Here is a 21,768-nt window from a genome sequence, read left to right on the forward strand (position 1 = left end):
GGCCTAAGCAATAACTCTGAGACAATTACATGATCTGTTTATTTAGGACTATTTTATGATCTTATGCTGCAAACTAATTACAATAACTTAAATATCAGTTTTGTTAACTGCTTCACTGTTGTTCACTCTGTGCAAGAAAGCTAAGTATGGACGTTTCAAGGTTTCTTATGAGTAACGTTGATGTAACAGAATTTGGGAGAGTATGAGACCGCTGTTCATAAACTCTGTTTTCAGATGTAGCACACCTAGGAGAAACACTGATGTTCTAAGAAAATTTCATGTGTACCATTTCCTATGACAAATCTCTGTCAAAGGGAGGACTTTAGTTCACATCTGAAAGACAGCTAGCATTGCGGAAGAGTTACATACGTAAAAGTCCTGGTAGGTATGTGCTTACCTACAACTGAGTTTAGTCAAAAAGTTAAATACAGGAAAGTTTCAGTATGGGGGGAGAAGTTAGGTTCTTAGACATGGTACCATAAGCTCTATCTTGTTTGTACTTATCCCTTCTTGTGTTATCCTGTTTGCTGAACAGTTATTGCAATATACAGTATTTGACATTACTGCAAAATTTTAAAACAAATGATATATTACAAATGTGAAAACAGAGGTAGAGTTCTTGAAAAAGGAAAAGAATAGATGTTAGAGATTACAAAAATAAAAGCAGAATAAATCATAAAGTGCAGTCAGAAGATACTTGGGGAAATGTGACAATATGCAGTAAAATTGCTAAGAGGCAGGTAACTAGATTATAATTGCATTTGAAATCTAATGTGCAGTCAGAGTCTGAAATGTTGGAACCAGAAGAATTAACCTTATTGAAGTAACGCGCTTTCCCTTTTCTTACTCTGGAGGTTTTATTTTTCTGTCTAGAGGTTGCAGACCTCAGTTGCATTATATTGTGTCTGCACTGTTCTACATGTAGGACAGATACGGAACAATGCCTTCCATTTAAGAAGGCATTAAAAAAAAGAAAAGAAAGGGAAAGGTAGACACTTGGTAGGGGGTCACAAACCACATCCACTAAAATCACTAGCAAATGCTGCATGGATTTCAACAAGGACAGGATTTCACCCTCAGTTTGAAGTGGAGTGATGTACTGCACTGCTGTTATGTATCGCACAGGGAAAAACATGGTTTACATGAGAATGGGGTATAAGTATTTTCTTTGTCTTATGATTCAGCAAGGAAGGGGTTTGCTCATTTGGACCACATGCACAAGGACTAAGCTGGAGTCGGTGTGAGCCATTGCATTCCTGTTGACCAGGATCACTAGGGAACAGTAGAAGGTGATACATTGTTGCCTCTTAGCTTTGGAGTATCGTGGGTTATTTGTGTGGGGAATTTATTTTAGGTAACTCTTAGAGATTTTCTGAATTTACATTAGTTAAAATTTTAATTTTGTTCTAAATCAGGTGGTTTCAGAATTCTGGTCACCATGATTCCTGGCTTTAAAGCTGGCAGGCCTTTAAAATAGAGCCCACAAAATAAAATTGCCTAAACCAATGATAAGATGGATCTCAAAGAAAGTGGACTTACTGACACATACTTAACATATGACTGTTTACTGTAATATAATGATGTAATTTGTGTTCTTGAGGAAAGATCTCTGTAATTACTGAATTCACCACTTATGACCCATTGGTCATGTAAGCGTGCAAGCAGATGCTCAGTAAACTTTTAGGCCACATTATTTGCTAGAAGTTGTCTTGTATATATTCCATCACATCTCATTTTCATTTTAAGTACATGTAGTAAGGGACATCTATCTAACTGTTAAGTTTCACCAGTAAATAAAACTTAATGTAGCATACCAGTTATTTGGGGAAATTATGTTATTTGTGAAAGTATTGTCATTGAATCCATGCTGATTTCTAATTCTGAAGCTACTTTGACAGTTGACACTTAGTCCTGTTACTGAACTCCTAGTAGTGACTTCTCAGCTTATGCAACTAGGAACATGAATAAAAAAGTGGTAAATACCTCTATATATGCAAGACCGTGGGATTTTGTGGCTCTTCTATCCCCTCCCTGCACCAGCACTACCCCAAACATACAGTTATGGTTAGGGGGTGACTTTTTTTCATTTAGTTTGTTGCCCGCTTCTCATTAGTGTGCATTTTTACTGTTATTTTTCATTGTAAGGCTTGTGAATTTAGAGAGGGAAATAGCCTGCTAACTGCCTACTGTTCATATGAATACAAGATTGGTCTCCATTTGCACTTATATCTTCTAGTGTTTTCTTCTAGCTTAGTTTTAGGTGTCCTAAAGAACAAGACTTTCCCTTAGGGGCATTTGCAAAGTCTATTAGATCATACTGCCAGGAAGTTTATCCTGCTATTAATTTTAAATTTCCTCATTCTCAATTTCATTCCATTACCCAAAGTTTATATCTCCTGTACTTTCCAAATAATTCCTCTTTGTGTGTTTATACTCTGCACATACTTACAGTAATTGTCTCAGCCCAGTTATTATTTCATTACTATAGTCATGCTTACCTCTTTTAACCTTTCTTTATATCAGTTGAATCAGGTCCTTTATCAGTCTATTACTTTACTCTGAGTTACCTCGAAGTTGACAAGATCATTCTGATGATAAGATGCCCAGTATTTTTTACTTTGTATGGCTGTATTTTAAAATACGTATGATTCACAGAACACACAATCATTTTAAGACAAAAGTTATCAGCCACTGTTGAAAAAACTATTTACTGCTTGCTAATTTTTACTGCCATTTATTTGCTGTTGGAGTATTTACAGTCATGCAGAATGTCTAAGGCATGTTTAAGCATTGGATAAACATATAGATTTAGCAGTGAACATTGCCAAATTTAGATTTGTCTACATGCAGAAAATAGCATATTATCTTCATGACCTGTACCATAAGGTCATATGCAGACTGCCTCTTGTATCTATGTAAGAAGTGTGTTTGTTTATTATGCTCTTGACTTGCAAAGATCCCATTATTAAACATTTCTGTGTTTTCGGAAGGTGGCTTTTGGCCTGATGTTAGGACATATGCATTATAGTGCATTGTATCCTAACCCTCTCTCCCACTCCCAAACATGAATTATTGGTTAGCCTTCCAGTATGTGTAATGTCTGTGGACAACTGTGGTCAAGTCTTGGTTATGCTCCAAGCCAGAGTGGTATGGCATGTGAAAACAGAGGTTTTGCATTGTTCTTTTGCTCGTAATACTTTGTACGTTAGGGCCTATGCCTGGTCAGTTTAATCCTGCTATCATGGGATTTACTGTGGTTCACAGCCACTACATTAACAGCAAATAAATTTTGAAACAATCTGATGCTTGCTGCATCCAGAAGGAAAGAAAACTTACCAAAAAGTACTGCTACTTAAGTATGTACTGCCTATCTGAGGAGGGATCTGCCTGCAGAAATTGCCACATAGAAATTCATAGCTTTGTTAGAATGGTACATTCCAGCATGGAGGTACTACAGTGATGGGCATTCTGGAAAACCCTAACATAGGTGGGTAGGTTCCTTAAATGCAACGCGTATGTTTCACAAGGCATTCTTTTGGTTTTGTTTTGTAGCCTAACAGCAGTGGTCAAGTAGTAGGGAAAGTGCCTGGCCATTTTACTCCAGTTTTGGCACCCTCTCCCCATCACAGTGCGGTGCGACCTGTGACCCTGACCATGACAGATACTAAACCCATCACTACATCCACTGAAGGTGAGGCATCTTCACCTACAGCAACCAGTAAGTATTTCTTTAGGAAACAAAAAATGTCCATCAAAGATTCGATATTATTTCAAATGGAGGCCAGAAAAAGGCACCTTTTCCTACTATTTGACCAAGTGGATGCTCATCATTTTATATGGAGAGCAAATGTGATCCGATTGCAAAGCTTTTCCTCCCCAAATTTCAACCACTGCATCATGTTACATGAACCAAAGTTTGTGACATGACAACCAAAATGAAAGGGAAAAGTCTGGATATTTGACCACTGTGCAAGAAAAACAAAACTTGGTTGTTCATCTAAGGTGGACATTCTTAAGACATTGAGAAGCACACCCAGACAGCAAGGTTATACAATGACCCACAGATGGAATTCCAAACAGAGATTGGATAATCTGCTCCTCAATGAGCTTTCCTACAGAAATCAAGCCTTGTTACAAGGCATACTGAATCTGAGCTATGACAATTGCACATTGATATAGGTTGTGTCGTTCTTAGCAAAAACAACTGATGTGGCAAAAGAAAATTTTAATTCCTCAGATGGTAGTTCCACTGTTCCTTCTTTTTCTAAAAAAAACCTAAAACCCTAACTTGAACATTTTGAGCTCTTTATTACTATATAGGACCATATTATTTGTCCTATTATCTTCAATGGAATTGCGGTTTTGGAAATAAGAGCAAAGGTGTTACTATGTATAGGGTAATTTCTTCTCTTCCAAATACTCATGCTCAGTGATGCAGAAAGTTGTTTTTTAACTACTTTCTGCATTTCTGTTGTCTTTGAACCTTTATTTGGACTTGCGATGGCCAGCGTTACCAGTATTTATGAGAGTGGTGAAGATTTTTATGAGACACTTCCAAACATACACTTTGGAAGAAAACTTAGCAGCCTTTAAAAATATTAATCTCTTTAGGGTCCATTACATTAAAATGACTTGCTTTAGACCTGTTTAGTGTTTGAACTGTGAATCCAGTCCCTAACTTCTGGTCTGTTATTAACAGAGACCGTAAATTCTGTGTTTCTTAGGTGTTATACTACTTTAAATCTTTTTATTAGAATATGAAGCAGAGCTGAGACTTGAATGCATAGGAGCGGCCAATATGTAAAGGAGGAAAACTGGTTATGTCTTTATTAGAAAAGGATAGTAGTAACTTTTGGACAAACTATTGTTTAAGTATAAACAAGTAATTATATGGACAGATATATGGAAGTATTTTAGCTGTTCTTTTATTATAGCAGGAGTTTTGTTAAAAAGTGGTAGAGTATATCTGCATCTGCCCTGGTGGTTTGTGGTACAGTTCTCGCACCTTTTAACATGACTTAGTTTTAGCAGCAAACAAGAAGCTGTTGCTCTAAACTTTTGGTCCAGAATAGAAAACTGAGAAAACTGAGTTCTTGCATACATTCAAGTATTCATGGTTTCATTCTGCTTCCTGTTTGACATGGTCATGCCTGGCCTAAATAGCTCTCTCAGATGAGGTCAGGGTTTGTAATACAAATGGCAAAAAGAACAAATACAATGTCAGAACTGTGTTCGGATGGTTTCTGGTAATCTGACCGTACTGTTCATCATTGCAGAAAAGCAAACGTAACCTGCTCATTGTCCTACTACTAAGGGAAAAAACTGGACTATATTTTCAAATGAAGTCAGCACCCAGTTTCTCATGCAATTAATTGGAACTTGGGTACCTGATTCCTCATGAACCTTAGAACATCTCAGCTTAGATATTTGAAATAAGGCCTCCTCATACTTCCACAGCATTGTGCAAGTAACTTCTTGCCTAAAGATCCAATGTCTGTCACTACAGCATGTAAAAATTCTAAAAAAACCCTTATGTACAAATTTTATTTGAACGTGTCACTTCTGCATATGAGATAGCGTATAAATGATACATGTTCAGAATGTTATGGTTGTCAGAGCAGTAGTCTATCTGCTTGGTAAAGCCTTTTGAAACTGGACTGGTAACTGTAAGAGGAAAAAGTGAAGGAACATAGACTGTTGATGAAGGAAGTAGCAAAAAATGAGGGATCATGTCCTGCTGATATATAAATTACATACGAATGCATATAAACTGTATTATCGGTCATAACAGACCCAACACACAGAGTGCTAATGTTAACTTAATGGGAAAATCAAGACTAAATATATTTTAAGGCATGGTTTTACTTTTATCTGCAATAACTGATTGTTTGTTTCAAAATATATATAGATATATTTATAAAACATATGCTTGGCCAACGAGTTGACCTTATTATTCAGTCTGATGAGAATAAAATGTCAAATGATTAGCACTCCTTTTCATTCTGAAGTGCAACAGCAGAATTGTTTTGAATGAGAAAGAACAGCAGGCTTTGATGATATTTGGGGAACCCTGTGACCCTCACCATAATTTCCTTCTAATAACTGATTTATTTTTATGGCAGTTTTTTCAGTAAAGCCTGTTTACTGTATAAAGCCTTTTTTTTTTTTTCTTTAAATTTGATTGGTTTCCTTTGCTTGTGTTTGCTGTGTGACTTTAATACCAACAGGCCAATTCAGTAAGTACTCCTATCTAGTTCCTCACTGGAATCCTTCCGTATGTCTGTTCAGTTTTAGTAGTTTTGATTTGTCTGCCTGCAAGTTTCCAAGTTGTGATGCTGCAAGTTGTAGTGCAGACATCTCCACACTGGAAAGTGGAGTAAGACCCCCTGCCTTATTCCATAAGTGCCACCAAAAGCCATGAGAGTGTAATGGCTTTTAGGGATTACTGACAAAGACCAGAACTGTGACCTACAGGTGAAGGATCCATATCCTGTAACTAACCCCAGCACTGCCTACCGTTCCCTTTCTCCTCAGAAATGGATTTCTTCAACCTTCTATAGCAGACAGCGAGAGACTACCTTAAATTGTCCCCATGGGAAAATGTTGTTTCCTGATGCATGGGGGAGTTGAATATTTAATATTTTATTGCACAGCTCTCTTCTTATGAAAATACTATTCAGATTATATCCTATTTTCAAAGGCCTGTAAAGATTCATTTCATGCCATTTAAGTAAACTAAACTTTTGATTCCAATTTTTTTTCTTTTACAGTTTTGTCATCAGCCTTCACAGCAGTAAGAATAATAAGTGTGCACTAATTTTTTCTCTCAACAATGCAATATCAGTGATTTCACTGGTGCCTTTGGTGTAATGGAAATGAGAGTCAGGCTCATGATTCCTTCAAATATATATCTTACTTAATAACTTTAAATATATATATACTAATCAGATGAGCTTTAATTTAACAACAGACATCAATAGGATTTACACATGCAGCTTCCATTGAAGTTTATAGGAATTTACATGTTTTTCCAAATTTGGTCCAATTTTTGTTTTGCATTCTATTAAAGTTTAAATAAAGGAAAAACACAGACACATCCTATATATTGCAAAATCATAACTCTGGATCTCTCATATTTGTACTGTACCTGCACAGGGTAATAGTTATGATAGGTTGGTATTTTTATCAATCTGTTTTGTTCTTCCTTAATCAGCCTACACAGCCTCAGGCACATCCCAAGCCAATCGATATGTGGGACTAAGTCCAAGAGACCCATCCTTCCTACACCAGCAACAGGTGGGCAAGTTTCACATAGGTGTAATGATATAGAGAAGCTTTTGCAATATTACCTTCCTACGTGCTGCCACTGTTATCTTGGACTAGACTGGGATCCAAAGGGTTTCAGTATTTGTCATCTGAAGACAAAGTTTATTCAAAACAAAACTGAACCCTTTAAGAAATATCAATTTAGTGTATGCTTTATTTCTTAAATTTGTGCCCTCTTAAGGAACTTCTAATTGTATTTATTTCAATTATTTTATTTTTCAAGAGCTCATACATGTATTCTTTAACAGGGTTTTAGGAAAAAGAATGAGGTGTGTAAGGAACAAATACTAATTTCAAAACCAGTTTAAAGAATAAGTAAAATTTCCAGAGCAGAAGGTCCAACTTATTATTTTCAAGCTATTCTGTTGTTTTTTTTTACCCCAGATGTTTAAGCCTACATTTCTTCGTTTTAGTTCTAGAATACGAGTTATAAAATTCTCAATGCAACACATCATCATTTTTAGTTTAATAGGTTTAAATTGGTCTGCTGATTTGAAATGTGATAAAACCATGTCTTTTATTCTAGTTTCTTACATCATTTACGTTTAAAGTAGCATTTTAAATTTCACATCTCATTAATGCTGTAAATTTAATGCAAATGAAGTGTTTACCCAAACTGTGAAAATACACAGCCGAGATTAATGGTGGCTTACAAACAAATTAGCTGCAGTCAGTAGCTAGGCCATGCATATACTGAAATGCTACATCGCTAGCAACAGGAATAAATTCAAACCCTTTAGAACTTTAACATATTTTATAATGTGTGTTTGTGTTGCTCCTCAATCTTAACAGTAAAGGACTTTGAAATTAACAGCATATAAAATGTTATAAGGAAAACAGCTGAATAAGGCAGTAAGAAAGGGGCTCTTAAATAGTCCTTGGTATTTATCATACTGTATTTTTTTCTCAGGCTTGGGCTTCTGTCAACAGTTGGTACACATGCCAGTTTCATTTTTCAGTAAAACTTACCTGTTCTGTGTTTGCTGAGGTATAGCTGAAGTGTGCTTCATCTGGAACTCCCTATCCCTACCCACTCCCAGGGCAAGGTGGCAGTATGTCTGTTTTAAAGGTCACCACATGCAGAGTTCAGAGAAAATCATAAAGATGATTGTTTATTCAAGACAGTTGATGCTTTGCCAATTTTTTTTTTTTAACCAGTGAGACCTAACTGGAAACATCTGTACACTTTTAGGAAAATACCAAATGACAATTAGTGGTTTTGCCAACCATTAATTTTTCAGTAATTTTTCTGGTGTATTGCTAGTTTTTTTAACCTCTCAAAGATTGTTGTATTATGAAACGTGTTATATTACTATAACATGGTCCTTTTTAAAAGATAAACAGTATATGTTTATTGTATTTTAAAACACACACAACATCTTTCTTTTTAAACACAGTGCATGTAACTTCTGGATTTCTTTTCATGTGAAGTTTTAGAGTATCCTTTGAAAAGTATCTGACATACAGTTAATTTGGGGATGCGTAATGACTTTTTTTCACTACGTATTTTTAGATACATTTTTTTCTGCAAATTTGCTACTGCTTAAGCCCACTCCACCTTCTTCCAAGTTCATTGAAAGAGTTACAAACCCCTTGTCACATGCCAGAAGGTAGTGACAGCACACTTAATTTTCTCTTGGATGAATTTATGTCATGTAAATCATATATTTCTTATTTCATGCATCTTCTATATATTTTTGGCTTTGTGTACATGGAGATAAATTTGGAGATTTCATCAGTGTCATAGATCATAAAAGTGAGAAGTATCTCAAGGGTCATCACAGTCTTTGGTGTTTACATGCACTGTGTCTTATACTCCCTTTCATGGTAAAACATGTGGCCAGATAGCTTAGGGGGAAGGGGAAATAAATTAGGTCTCACATAAACTTCATAAACAGAAAAATTCTTCAATGCCATTGTGTGAAACCAATGTTCTGCCTTCTAAAGTATAGTGCTTCATAGTCTCATTCTATTAATTCAACAATTACTGGTAATTACTGGTAATTCAATTCAATAATTACTGGTCACTTGGTGACCATTAAGCTGTATAGTAAACTTAAAAATTTTGTCATGGCTTCATCTTTGCTGTGAATTCTATATTCATTTCTAACTTAACTAGTGGATATATGTGTATGCTTGTTTGAGTGTGTTTGAGGGCGGTGCGAGTGTGGATGCCTGTACATATAAATATGACCAAAATTAGGGAATAGTGTGTACTACTGAAACCATTTGAAAGAACAGAATGCTTTACAACCAGGCTTTTTCAGAGGGAGAAATGGAAATATATAAATACCTATATATAAGTTTCTAATGAATTAATTACCTTCACTTACTTAAATCCTAAAGGCAGCTCTTGAGATGACAGTGCCATATACGTTTATTACCCAGAAAATGAGGCAGGGCACTGAGATTGTCTAAACAACTTTTATAGAGCAAAGGTTATCCTTTGGTAAGGCAGAAATTAGATTGATTTACTATGTCCTTTCATTACTTTACAACAGTTTAAAAGAGACCACTCTTCTTGTGGAAGATTTTAAATGCATTTTGTTTAAAGCAGCCCATGATGAATGAAAACAAAAATCAAGGGGTACATGAAATAAAGGCAATCAATCATTTTGTATTAGTGGAGAGAAATTCTAAATTAGAAAGCCAATGGTTTTAGTTCCAGAGAGGTCTTTTAAACATTCACCATACCCTGTAATGCACATTGACCCCTCAAGAATAAATATTGTCACCAGTACATTTTTTACTTCATTGGAGGAGTCTTTATGAAGATTTATTCTCTCCGGTTATGAGAAATATTGACATGTACTGTTGAGTACTTTTTGTTGTTGTTAAAAAGAACCATTATGTAGCCTTTTTAAGTTTCAGTAACTACAATAAATTTAGAAGTTACACATGTATTTTGAAACTCACACTTACATGGAGTTTTTTGACTAGCATGGAGTTTGCTAGAACTTCCAGTAAACAATTTATAGCACAGCCTACCTGGAACATTCACCTTTAGATGGGAAGCAGTGATTACAGCTTTGGAAGACAATGTATAATAGCACCAATGTGAGCCATTTATTTGCTTTTGCTGATCTGGATACTGTGAAAAATATGCTGTCACCTGCATTGCTTAGTGTCCTACATTGATCATTAGGAAGACAAGGTTCTAATGAATTATAACTATGCAGTCCACTTTCTGCTGCAGTTGGTGGTGGGTGTTCCTGTTACCTGCCTTGAAATGCCAGGTACTGTGATGTGAATAGTTACAAAACATATCTCTTGCTTCAGTGACATCTACGGAGTCACATATATCCTATCATTATGTTGTAAAAAGTCATGTCAGCCCCCCCCAGCTGTCAATTACAAATTGTTAATGACGACTTGGTTTGCTGTTCTTGATTCAGCATCAGCTCCTGAGAGTTGTTAAGCATTAATAATGTAACTGCAGGGAGGGCACCATAGGAAGTGGCAAAGGAAGTGATAAGAGTTAGTACCTGAGTGAGGGAGGTTTTCCTAATTTTACGCTTGGTGGTTGGTGGGATTATTTTATGAAGTCAAATCTGGTACTTGGTGCTCATCATCTGTGCTGAGAAACATCTTAAATGAATTGAAGAGAGGCTGGATAATCTTCACAATTATATGGGAGCACCTTTTCCCCCCTTCTTTCTCTGATTTGCATCTACAGAAGATTTGTGGTTTCTAAGCCTAGACTAGAGGAAAGAGCAACAGTTTGAGGAAACTCAGTCAGATTCAATCTTCTACAACTAGATACAGTCCCTTGCTGGATTCTAGTTGTCTCTCCATTCTTTTGGCTAAGTAATTTTAATGGAGAAATAAAGAGTTCAGTAACAAAGTCTTAATGATCAAAATTCTCATGGTTATGTAATGGCGTTTCTGTAGCCTCCTTGAGTTACTGTTCTCAATTTAATGAATACATTATGTTCTTGAAGTGATAGACATTTAGAGACAGGTTGATGCTGTTTCTGGCTATAAAGCTAGAATGTTGCCAGAAATACTAGTCATGCACTTTACCTGTGTAAACAATAGAAAAAGATAGATGGATGGATGACGGATGGGTAGACAGACATTTGTATTTATTGCAAATATAGATTAATGGTTTCACAAATACTAAGACTTAGAAGAGTGAAGTAACTGATACGTTTTCTTTCTTGGCCATTTATATCATCTGAATGCACATTGGAGCCTTCTATGGGTCATTCTATTTTTAATTTCTATTTTTAATTATATAAATAAATGGAATAGCTATTGAGGTCTGTGAAAACAATGATCTCTACAACTTTTCTGTCTGTTACAGTAAACTGTGCTAACTAATGCTGGCCCAGGTACTGAGGAGCTAGTAAACTCTTCTAGTCTTTGCTGTGATTAATACAATGGCACGATTTTCACTAGAGCTTGGACTTCCTGGTTGTGGTGTGCAGTATGCGTGATTTTCACACAGGTTTGGCATTTATGAGTGAGACATTTGCCATGTATGTAATAATAAGAAACACTTCAGGTGTCTAAAATACAAAATCAGAAAATTGTAGATAGCTTTTTGTTTCCTACGCACCAGATTTCCCTGCTTCTTCCGTAGGAAGTTGTTCTTACCAGATGCATCCTTTAGTTACTGAATCACACAGTTCAAAATGGAGTTCTCTTCATACTATTCATCTTGGAAATTGTAAACTTAAATGTCCACTGAACACAGAATATCTGTTTGCAAAATGTTTTGGGTGGATGTTGCATTTGCTTTCATCAGGCTGAAAGAAGAACACAAGTGGACTCTTAAACAGAATTTCTCAGTAAAGCCAGGAAACAGGTTATCAACACTTAGGCTGTTCTTATTGTGTCTCTTATCATAACTGACAGTTTGACGTAAAACTGGGTCACGTGACAATCAGGGAGGTATGTAAATGGATAAGAGGTCACCTTTCACATATGCTTGCTGGAAAGGAAACACATTTAAAGGAAGTTTCAGTCAAAACAATGACAATATGCAAATGTTAAGTTTTATGGGCTTTTCTCACCTAACAGAAGCTATAGCACAGACTCCTGTTACACTTTCCAAAATACATGTCTACTTTCACTAGCAATCACAGAAGCTTGAAATCAATGTTAGTCTTAGACAGCCACTCTTTAAATACAAGAATACAAAGCCTGCTTAAATAATGACCTACAAAAATTATTCAGACTATGATTAAAGATTGAACTGCTGACTATGGGTTTTTAATGTATGGAGGATTTGCATACTTAAAACTGCAGGATGTTTGTGCTTGTAAAGTGCCTGCTTTAAACTGAGAAAGCAGCTATAGTGAAATTTAGCTCTTGGGTAGAACTTCACATCAGTGCATCTCACCGCACTGGAAAGTGCAAAGCAAAATCACTTTCCTGGCATTTTACAAAGGGCAGAACAGGAGCAGGGAGGTGGATGAGTTAGGAGAAGCACTTGATCTACTGTGTCCCCTTCCCATGACATAGCTGAGGCAGGTGAGGGAGTTGCACTGCCTCTCTGAAGAAACATTTACAGTGGTCTTTGTGCACTCTGCTACTCTTCATGAGTATAGCAGGGAGTATGGATCGCAGGGATGAGAGACTGCTGCAGCTCCAAATGTCAGGAAATGGCTGGGATGCCTGTGAGGTTTCCCCATCTGCTGCAAGGCTGGTCAGAATTTTCCACTTCAGAATACAGACCTGTGTTCATTTTCCATGTGGTTAGACGAGAGATAAATTAAAAAATCATTCATAATATTTCATGGATGGAAGGTGTTATTGTTCATGTGGCTTGCCTTGCTGAAAATGACAAAGCCATGGGACTGAAGAGTAGGCCTGTCCAGCAGGCTTCTAGGAAAGACTTTTCACCATGTCATATGCCAAATCAGGACATTTATTTTTCATTCATAACATATTTTTGAGAAATTAATGTTTTTCAGCATTTATTAAATGTCTCATAAGGACTATTTCTTAAGTACCTCTACTGAGGAATTTAAGTTTTGTCAAGTAGCCTTTGTGTCCTGCCTCTCCCTTTTACGTGTCCTGCAGAGAAACTCTTTTAGGTGGCTTACTATGGGTGAGAATGAATGTGCCTTCTTGTCTTCAGCTAACACTGTGGCATGATTTTAGAGGTCTCTTAAGTTACTCTGAGGACTATAACTAGGCAGAAAGCTTTCAGCATGACTCCAGACAACATATAGCACTCAAAATACTGTACTAAAGTGCCATACATTCTTCCAAAGCTTGGTACTCATGTCAGGTCTGTGCCCCCAGGCTTTCTCTACCGGGCCATCTGGACATCCTCCAAGGGCAGCCTTCCCACTGATGCTGTGAACAGACATCTTCTTCCATCAAATGGAGCCAGGGCTCATAGACCTTTTTTAAGCTTTTCCAGCCTTTTTATGCAGAAAGCACTCAACACGCATGAGGGATGCAGATGGAGACTTTGAAAGTGATATTTCTACCTATTTTCAAAAGTCTAATTTCTAAATCTTGGACATCCTGATCTCTAAGCAGGAGTGATTTGGGAGAGGAAATTTTATGTGAAAGAGAAAAAAAACATTTTCCTGACAGGTTAGTTTTTAAAGACAACATGGCAGGTCTGTAAGCCTGCTGAGGAGTGCGGAGCAGTAGTTTTTAACATTGGGAAGATGGTTTTCAGCAGAGCTGATGCAGCCCTGGGCTTGTCACAGAACGCATTGTCATACAGACCTGCAGTTCTCCAAGGTGTTGTCAGTACCATAAGTATGGCACAGTTGGTGCAGTGAACAGCACTACAGTTTACATTAACTATAAGTCCAGTGTGGCGTGAATCTCCATATAATTGTGCATGTATGTGTCTACAGCATATATATAAAATGCACATGTTGTACTATATACCATTACAGTATTTAGATCTGTATTTATTGAGGTATGCATGACTGTATATAATATGAAGTATGTCATTGCTAACATTTATGAAATAGGCTTGAAAACCTCTATCCAGAGCTTTCTTAATGACAAATTTAACACATTAACTGTATATGTGGAAAGTTTTCATACAGACTGTGGGAAGAATATGATGATCTAGTGCAGAAGCTGATTTACTAAAATGTAATGTGTTAATCCCTTACTGTTTTCCCTAATTGGCAAATGCAATCAGGTTCTTTAATAAGCTAAGTGCTTGCCAGATTTTTGAGCTAGACCTAAGTGAGTAAAATCTTTTGGTTTGTGATTTTATTATTTTTTTGGATTTAATCAGCCAAAGGACTTTTATTCATAGATTTTATACTTTGTGAAAGAAGAGGGAGACATTAACCTTTCAGTCTTGTGTTTCAACTGGAAGTGAGTTTTTATAGCTAAGTTATAAAGCTTTAAAGTATGCATCTGTAATGAAGATGATGACATTCTTAAGGATTCTAGCAGAAATACATCTACTGTACATTGAGTAACTGAGCTGACATATTTTACTACGTCTTCAATATTAAAATCAGGTTTACAATACTGTTTTGTATAGTGACTAAACCAAATATTTACTTATCCCTTTCTTGAAACTTATCTAATGTATTATTCACAATTACCCCTAGCAAACTTTTTGACTGCATGTTTCCTTTTCTGGTTAATTTCATGTGGTTTGGTCATGCTTTTAATGGCCTTTAGAAGGTCCTTTGGAGTTCTTTAGATAACAAACAAGAAACAATCCCTACAAAAACATCAGACTAACATTTCCATTTCTCAGACCTTAACAGCAGGAAGCTTATGAGTCTAACAGCCAGACAGGGTCAGGTTTTCAATATTGTCTTGTCCTCAGCATTTGTATTTTTCAGGAAAAGATTGCAATTAATTGTGGTCCTGAGAAAACAGTTTATTGTAGTTTGTTTGGTATAGCCTGTGATATCTAAAGACTGTGAATATGGATAGAGAAAACTAAAATGCATCAAATGCAATTAAACTCAGCAACAATATTATCTTTGGTTCGGAGTGCTGTGTCATATGTAATGGTACAGCAATTTATATACAGCATGACTATACAGAGGTTAAAATGCATGTTTACTTCACAAGCCAGATAAGTTCACTTTCTTAAACTTAAAAATAAGCAGTATATCTTTTCAATAAATCTGCTAACACTATAGGGCAGCTGTTAAATAAACAGGGATATAGAGGGTTGCTTGAACAATCCGTGAAGGCAGAACTGATGATTAGAGGATCTGGGAAGAATTTGTTTCAGCTAACATTTAGTGCATTCCTCATTATATTAAAATGCAATAAAGTATTTTGAATGCTATTATTCTGAGTTCAAAGCAAGATTAGCTTATTCTATCACCTCTTGCTAAGTAATACCATTTTCAGTAACACTAGATTAATAAACCCCAATTACAAAACACCTTTACCCTTCTTAAATAGCTAGATAAGGACATACAGTTTGTTTAATATGGGCAAATTTTCTATAAATTGCATGTCTTCTATGTTTCACGAAATGCATGCTACAAGGTATTGATTATATTTGACCTTTACTTAATACACATTATATAAAGCATTGCTTAGAGAAAACAGCATTTTTTCTTGCATTCTTAAAGTATCTCGCTATTGAATATTAACATTTCCTTTTATTCCAGCTCAGTTTATAATCTAATAATGGCTAATTGTTATGTGCTAAACACTAGTTACTCTTTTATGCTTTATTAATAGAGGGATGTAATAAAATAGCATTATCTTAAGCAAGTCTATAGGCTTTTATTTCTCAGAATAAGTTCTTTTTCTTTGTTTGTTTGTTTTATTTTTTAAAGTTACTTCTTGGGAAAGTAAGGCTTTTGCCATGTACAGTACTAGTTTGCATGTATTCATTTAAATACTAAAAACTGTAGTACTGCTCGATCCATATCTGACTGCTAGGTTTCAATTGACAGCTGAGAATTTGTGACTGGACCATGAATCAAAACGGCAGGCATTTATACCCCAGTGCCAGTGAGGATACATTGGGAATTACTTGGCAAAGGTAACATTTTAATTATTTCCATCCCTACACCACCTCTAAATAGTTGCATTAAGCTGCAGTATCTGTTTTAGCAGGCCTCCAGAGGAATATGTGACAGCATTTGATCAAAACACGTGTGTAACATTTCTCCCATACACATTCAAATTATCTTTAGTGTAAGTTGAATTTAGAAACTACGTTAATGAAGCACCTGGAATGACAATGCTGTGCTGTCAAATCAAAGGGTTTGTGAATTTAAGCAAATACTGATCTTAGACTTTAAAAATGTGTGCAGAATTAAAGGTCAGATTTTGGGGGGCTTAGTGGTTAGCACAAAGAAAATGGTACCATTCGAGGTATAGATGAATATAGTAGTAAACGCCTGAGGTGGTGGTGGTTTTGGACAATGAATAACCATACTATATATAGAGGCTTTTCTGACTAATTGGCAGGTGTAGATTTAGGTCACTAACATGTACATGAAGGTAAGATATAAACCATCTTATTTCTCAAGTAAAAAACAGAATAATTAGGAATGATTTACACTAAAGAGAGTTTTCTTTTTGTATGAAAAAAAGGCAAACACAATAAAAGCCATTAACCCTTGGTACATTAATAAATTACTTATTATTACCTTCTACGTCTCTGGGTATAAAATGAACTATGGTAACAGTAGAGGTGTGTATGTCTAAATAGGTGTGTAAACAAATCAGCCTAATTGTGATACATCAGTTTTTCACCTCTTTCATGTGCAGGATTGTCTGCAACACTCAACACTTAATGGGGGTTGTACGTGTAAATCCTGAAGGTTGGGAACCTGTCAGATGAAGTATTAGCTACTCACTATCAAAATAATTTTAAATACTTCTTGGACATTTGTGTGCACTTGGAAGTATGTGTACTTCTGAATAGTTTGTGTAAGTATGTGTGTGAGTGTATAAGTGCATTATGTAAAAAATGCATTCTGATGCACTGTATTGTACTATGGATTGCTAGAAGGTTTGGGGTTTTTGAGTATCAACTTGGAAGGGTAATTATGGAATTTGAAAATTGGCGCTGTTTACAAATCTGAAGTTTAAACGCCTTGAATATTTTTGTTGTACTTTTCCTTTTTGCAAGAATTTTTCTGAAATAATATTTTAAATCTGCAAGAATTGTGGTGTAAAAACAAGTGTTATCATTTCTTCCCTTATTGATTAAATGGCACAGTGGAAAATTAGCTAATGGATTCACCTCATCTTCTCAAGGGCTGTGATTTACATTATAAATCCCCATCATGTAGTAACTACCACAGTTTTCAATGTACTGCCAAGAGTGAATCCAAACTGATCTAGTGTAGCACAGAGGGGGTGATTTATTCTCCCACTACAAAGGGTGTTGCTTTTTCAGGGCATTGACAGGCATTAGGAAATTTTATCACAACTGCCTATCTAAGACTGTCCTTGAATGATTTTGACCAGTCATCACTCAAACCCTGTGTAAAGCAATGCCAGTTTATACCAGCTGAAGCACTGTCCCAGTGTTTGCTGAATTCTCTTTTCCAATACCCATCACACAGGACCATTGGGCATAAATTATGAAAAGAAAGGAAAGGGGGGAAAAAGATCTTTAGGCGATGATCAAGGAAACTTTGGGGATGAATACAAGCACATTTCAAGATCCACTCATCTTTGTAGACAAAACTGCTTTGCAGATTGCTTGCAGAGAGCTGCCTGCCACTTTGACCGTACCATCATATAAAAGTGCTGCCAGATGAGCTTGGGCACAAATTCTGCCATGGGCATATCTTTACAGGCCTAGGCTGCACTTACTTGGCCTTGAATTAAGCACAGCCTTGGAGGACAAAGAAACAAACATTTAGTTCTGCCTAAGTAGAAGGCTTTTAGAGTTGGGCTTTGGAATACAACATTTTTCAAATCCTTTGTAGGTGAGGATGTCAGAATAGAAATGATAGCTGCACGGGTTCAGGAGCAGTGCATCCTTCTAACACTAAAACAAAAACTAAACAAAAGAACGTATTGCAAAAGGAACTGCTGCTTTTTGGCGAAGAAATACATCCTAGTCCAGGCAGTCAAATTTTCCCCCACAAAACGGTTTGATAAACTTCATCAAATCTTCAGTGCTCATTTTGATGGTACTCGTTCTGACCTTTTGCAGCAGGCATTTGTGGTTACTTTAAGCATACTGATTTTTCATAAATATCATTGACCTCAAGAAGGTAAAAATGGTGGCAGTGCCTCAATGTTACCTGTCCTGTCTCTATGGAAATCAGGTAGTAGAGGTGGCCAAGCTGAAAGTTTGGTCATGGGGCATTGTTGGTGAACCACACCTTGGAAACGTGGGGAGAGTGAATGATGATAGAACCTTTGTTACTTCTGTGTTCTTTGTTTTATTAGTAGTTGCCTAACATACCTGATAGTAGATCTGATACATAGATTTCAAAATATGAAATGCAGATTTCTTTCCATATAAAATTACGTACCTGCTCACATTTAAAGTCCCAAGTATAAGACAGTAGCGGTCCATATGCAAAAGACTGACCTTTGAAAAAAAAAAAAAAAAGAGAATGTGAACAATACAAAACAAAAAACCCCCAAAACCAACAAACCCAAAGCCACAAAACTTTAAGTCATTGATGCACCATTTTCTTCAAAACCAGGAGACTTACAAGGAATAATGATACCTAGATTAATACTTTGCTTAGCTTAATGAAACATTCTAGTATATTTAAAGGAAATTCTTATATAAAACATCCTGTGAGCATCTAAAAGAAAGGAGGAAAACCCAGTTATTTGGTGAAGTATTTGAATGTGATTTTTATTATGTTCTTGATACCCTAAACATCTACATTTGTTTTTGTTGCTTAGTTAGAGCATTTATGGTATATATTTAATTATGTCTGCAGAACTTTGAACAACATTTAAACGCATCAGTAGAATTAAGTTCTCAAGTACTTTAAGATCATTTAGGTCAATTTTTTGCTGTACATATGAAGATACCCAGAATCCATTAAAAAAACCCCAAACCTTCTTTTTTCTTAACCATAGTTCTGTAATAATTGTTTTACTAGAGGCAGAAGGTGAGGAGAAGCTGTGAAAATCTGTAAGGCTCAGTTAGTAACATACAGTCTCAGTTGCTACATGAGAGGAGGAGCATATGCAACAAGTAAACTTTAGACGTGAGTGAGAGTGAGAAAAAGTGTGTGTGTGTTTAAGTCTGATAGCATGAGCTTGAGCCTGAATCTCAGCCACTATTTACGCCATTGATGTTAATTCCAGTGGGACCACTCAGTATGGTGGGTCTCTTTTAGAGCATGTGGAGTATTTGTAAGACTTTCACATACTGTAAGCAAATTTTCATTGCCAAAGTGTACATTTTAACTCAGCTATTGCCAAACACATTTTTATTCCCAACTATTGTTATATTCATTTTTTTAACAATCTTTCTGTGTTAGCTTTATGGGTTAACTGTTACTTTAACTTTACATTTATGCTACCCATGCAAATGCACTGGGTTAGCATTTCCTGCTTTCAGTCTGTTGTCTTGACACATAAGCATAGTACAACAGCTGGTTTGTTCCTGGAGATGCTGAGGGGAGCTCCGTCCTCAAAGCGCTGAATTTCCTTCTCAGCTCTAGCTGTAGCAGTGTTCAGCTTTCCAAGCATCACTTTTTCTCCCCAGCACCGCTCTGAGTTTGTGATCATAATGCTGATAAGGCAATCAGATGGGATAATCTCTGATTTGTGAAAGAAATAAGAGGCGAATCGAGAATGGGTGGAGATTGCCTTTGTAGCACAGTACCTGGTGTGTGTTCGTTATAGAGCAAAAACATAGCTAAAGTAACATAATCAGCAGCATTGCTGTGGCAAGCATATTTTGGCAAACACAGACACCTGTTAGAGCCATAGTTCATACCCTCTGTGTCTGTCTGTCCCCCCCTCCCCTGTTCTCTTGGGCAATATTTTGGAATAGAAGTATCAATAATTTAAGAAAAAGAATGCTGAAGTATTCTGAATGTAAAAGTATTCATAGAAAGAAAACGTAATGATTTCTGGTCTTTATCAATTTAAATTGCTAACTCTAATAGTTTTTCCCAATTCTGTAATGCAGAAAGATGTGCAGAACATTATGTTTCCTCTCCATCTAGGCAAACATCTTCAGAACACTTCCTAAGAAATTAATTGTATTCAAGCCAGACTTGCATGCTGCCATCCCACAGGAAATGGGTCAGCAATCCATTAAGATGCCATTAGATAATCTAATTTGGAACTTAATCTCTAAATTAACCATGCTCCATACTTGAAGCATACTTGAGAGAAAGAAAAAAGTTTATGTTTGAATCGATAGGGGAGCCGAAGCGTGAAGAAGGCTGTTTGTTTTTTCTGTAGCTGTGGTCACGTCTCAAGCCGTCTGGTAACCAGGAGAAACCAGACATGATGTAATTCCAGATTGAACTTGAACTTCAGGGACTTAGAATGGGGGAACAATGGACCATAGGAATCAATAATGTCCATTTTCCACATGATTATGTTTGGAGCATTAAGCTAACCTTTATGGGAGAAGCAGCAAGAACTGCAGTGTGACCAAAATGAATGAGATGATCCAGAAGCAAGATGTTAAAGTAAAGAAAACAACTTCAGTAACATTTTCTGAGCAGCACTGCAGATTCCAGCAGGATTAGAAAAGTTCCCGCTCTGCAGTGAACTGGTTGCCTGTTCTGAGCACTCTTTGTTCACTTAGGTAGGACAAATTTAAGATTAAGTTTCCTGTCAGATGATTTTTGGCAGCACTGCTCGGGAAGGAGGAGCATATTATGGGGGATTCCCAAGTGTAAACTGTATCTTTAACCCCTTGGTTACTCTAGTTTTCTACTTCTTGGTCATCTTACCTCCAACTGTTTCTTTTGAAGCAGTAAAACTTTTTTGGTGCAGTTAGGATTATCTGTACTATTATGTAGCCATGCCAATTTGATAAATAATTTTTAGTCATATTTTTAAAAAATGCTAAGATAGAAAAATCTAACAGATTAAAATTGGAAACAGTATTATTTAGGGAAAAAAACAATGCAGGGAGAGTTAGTTTTTCATAGGCGACCTAATGATGTCTGGTAACCCGAGCCCACATTCTCCATTGTTTGGCTCTATGGGAGGCAGCCCTCCACTTGGTCAGAGCCCCCACTGTGCACATGTGTGTTTGCAACCCTCCTTTGGCTCTGTTCCTGCACCAAACACTCATGCACACATGGTCCAGAGCACAACATGGACATGCACCATTTCTCCAGTCCCTTTCTCTTCTGTGGATTTTGTTTGTTAGTGATGGGCTCTGCGGCCTCTTCCTGATCTTTCTTTACCTTTTTTGTTACACTACCACAAAAAGGGATCTGCAGGGATTAGAACAAGTATCCTTACAGCTAAATTCCCTTTTCCCTTTTCTGGGCATAAATCAGCAGGTCTTTACCTCCTCCATCTGCTAGATGGGTAGTATGTGCCCACCAACCTATGAAGGTC

General features: G+C 36.5%; 1 protein-coding gene across 9 annotated transcripts in view; it reads left to right on the top strand.

The window, feature by feature from the left end:
- The window catches only part of NFIB (nuclear factor I B), a 169,852-nt gene that overhangs the window by 142,522 nt on the left and 5,562 nt on the right, over nt 1-21,768 (top strand). Inside the window, exons 9-11 of one of the 9 annotated variants that reach the window (XM_075079379.1) lie at nt 3,553-3,718; nt 7,214-7,296; nt 16,194-16,282. The exons of 1 other annotated variant lie outside the window; for it this stretch is intronic. In XM_075079379.1, the coding sequence (XP_074935480.1) occupies nt 3,553-3,718; nt 7,214-7,296; nt 16,194-16,282 (338 nt within the window). The remainder of the gene's footprint in view (nt 1-3,552; nt 3,719-7,213; nt 7,297-16,193; nt 16,283-21,768) is intronic. 7 more of the 9 variants (XM_075079380.1, XR_012658073.1, XM_075079383.1 and 4 more) reach the window with 7 other exon arrangements.

Source organism: Phalacrocorax aristotelis, chromosome Z (assembly GCF_949628215.1).
Source record: "Phalacrocorax aristotelis chromosome Z, bGulAri2.1, whole genome shotgun sequence".
NCBI classification, from domain to species: domain Eukaryota; kingdom Metazoa; phylum Chordata; class Aves; order Suliformes; family Phalacrocoracidae; genus Phalacrocorax; species Phalacrocorax aristotelis.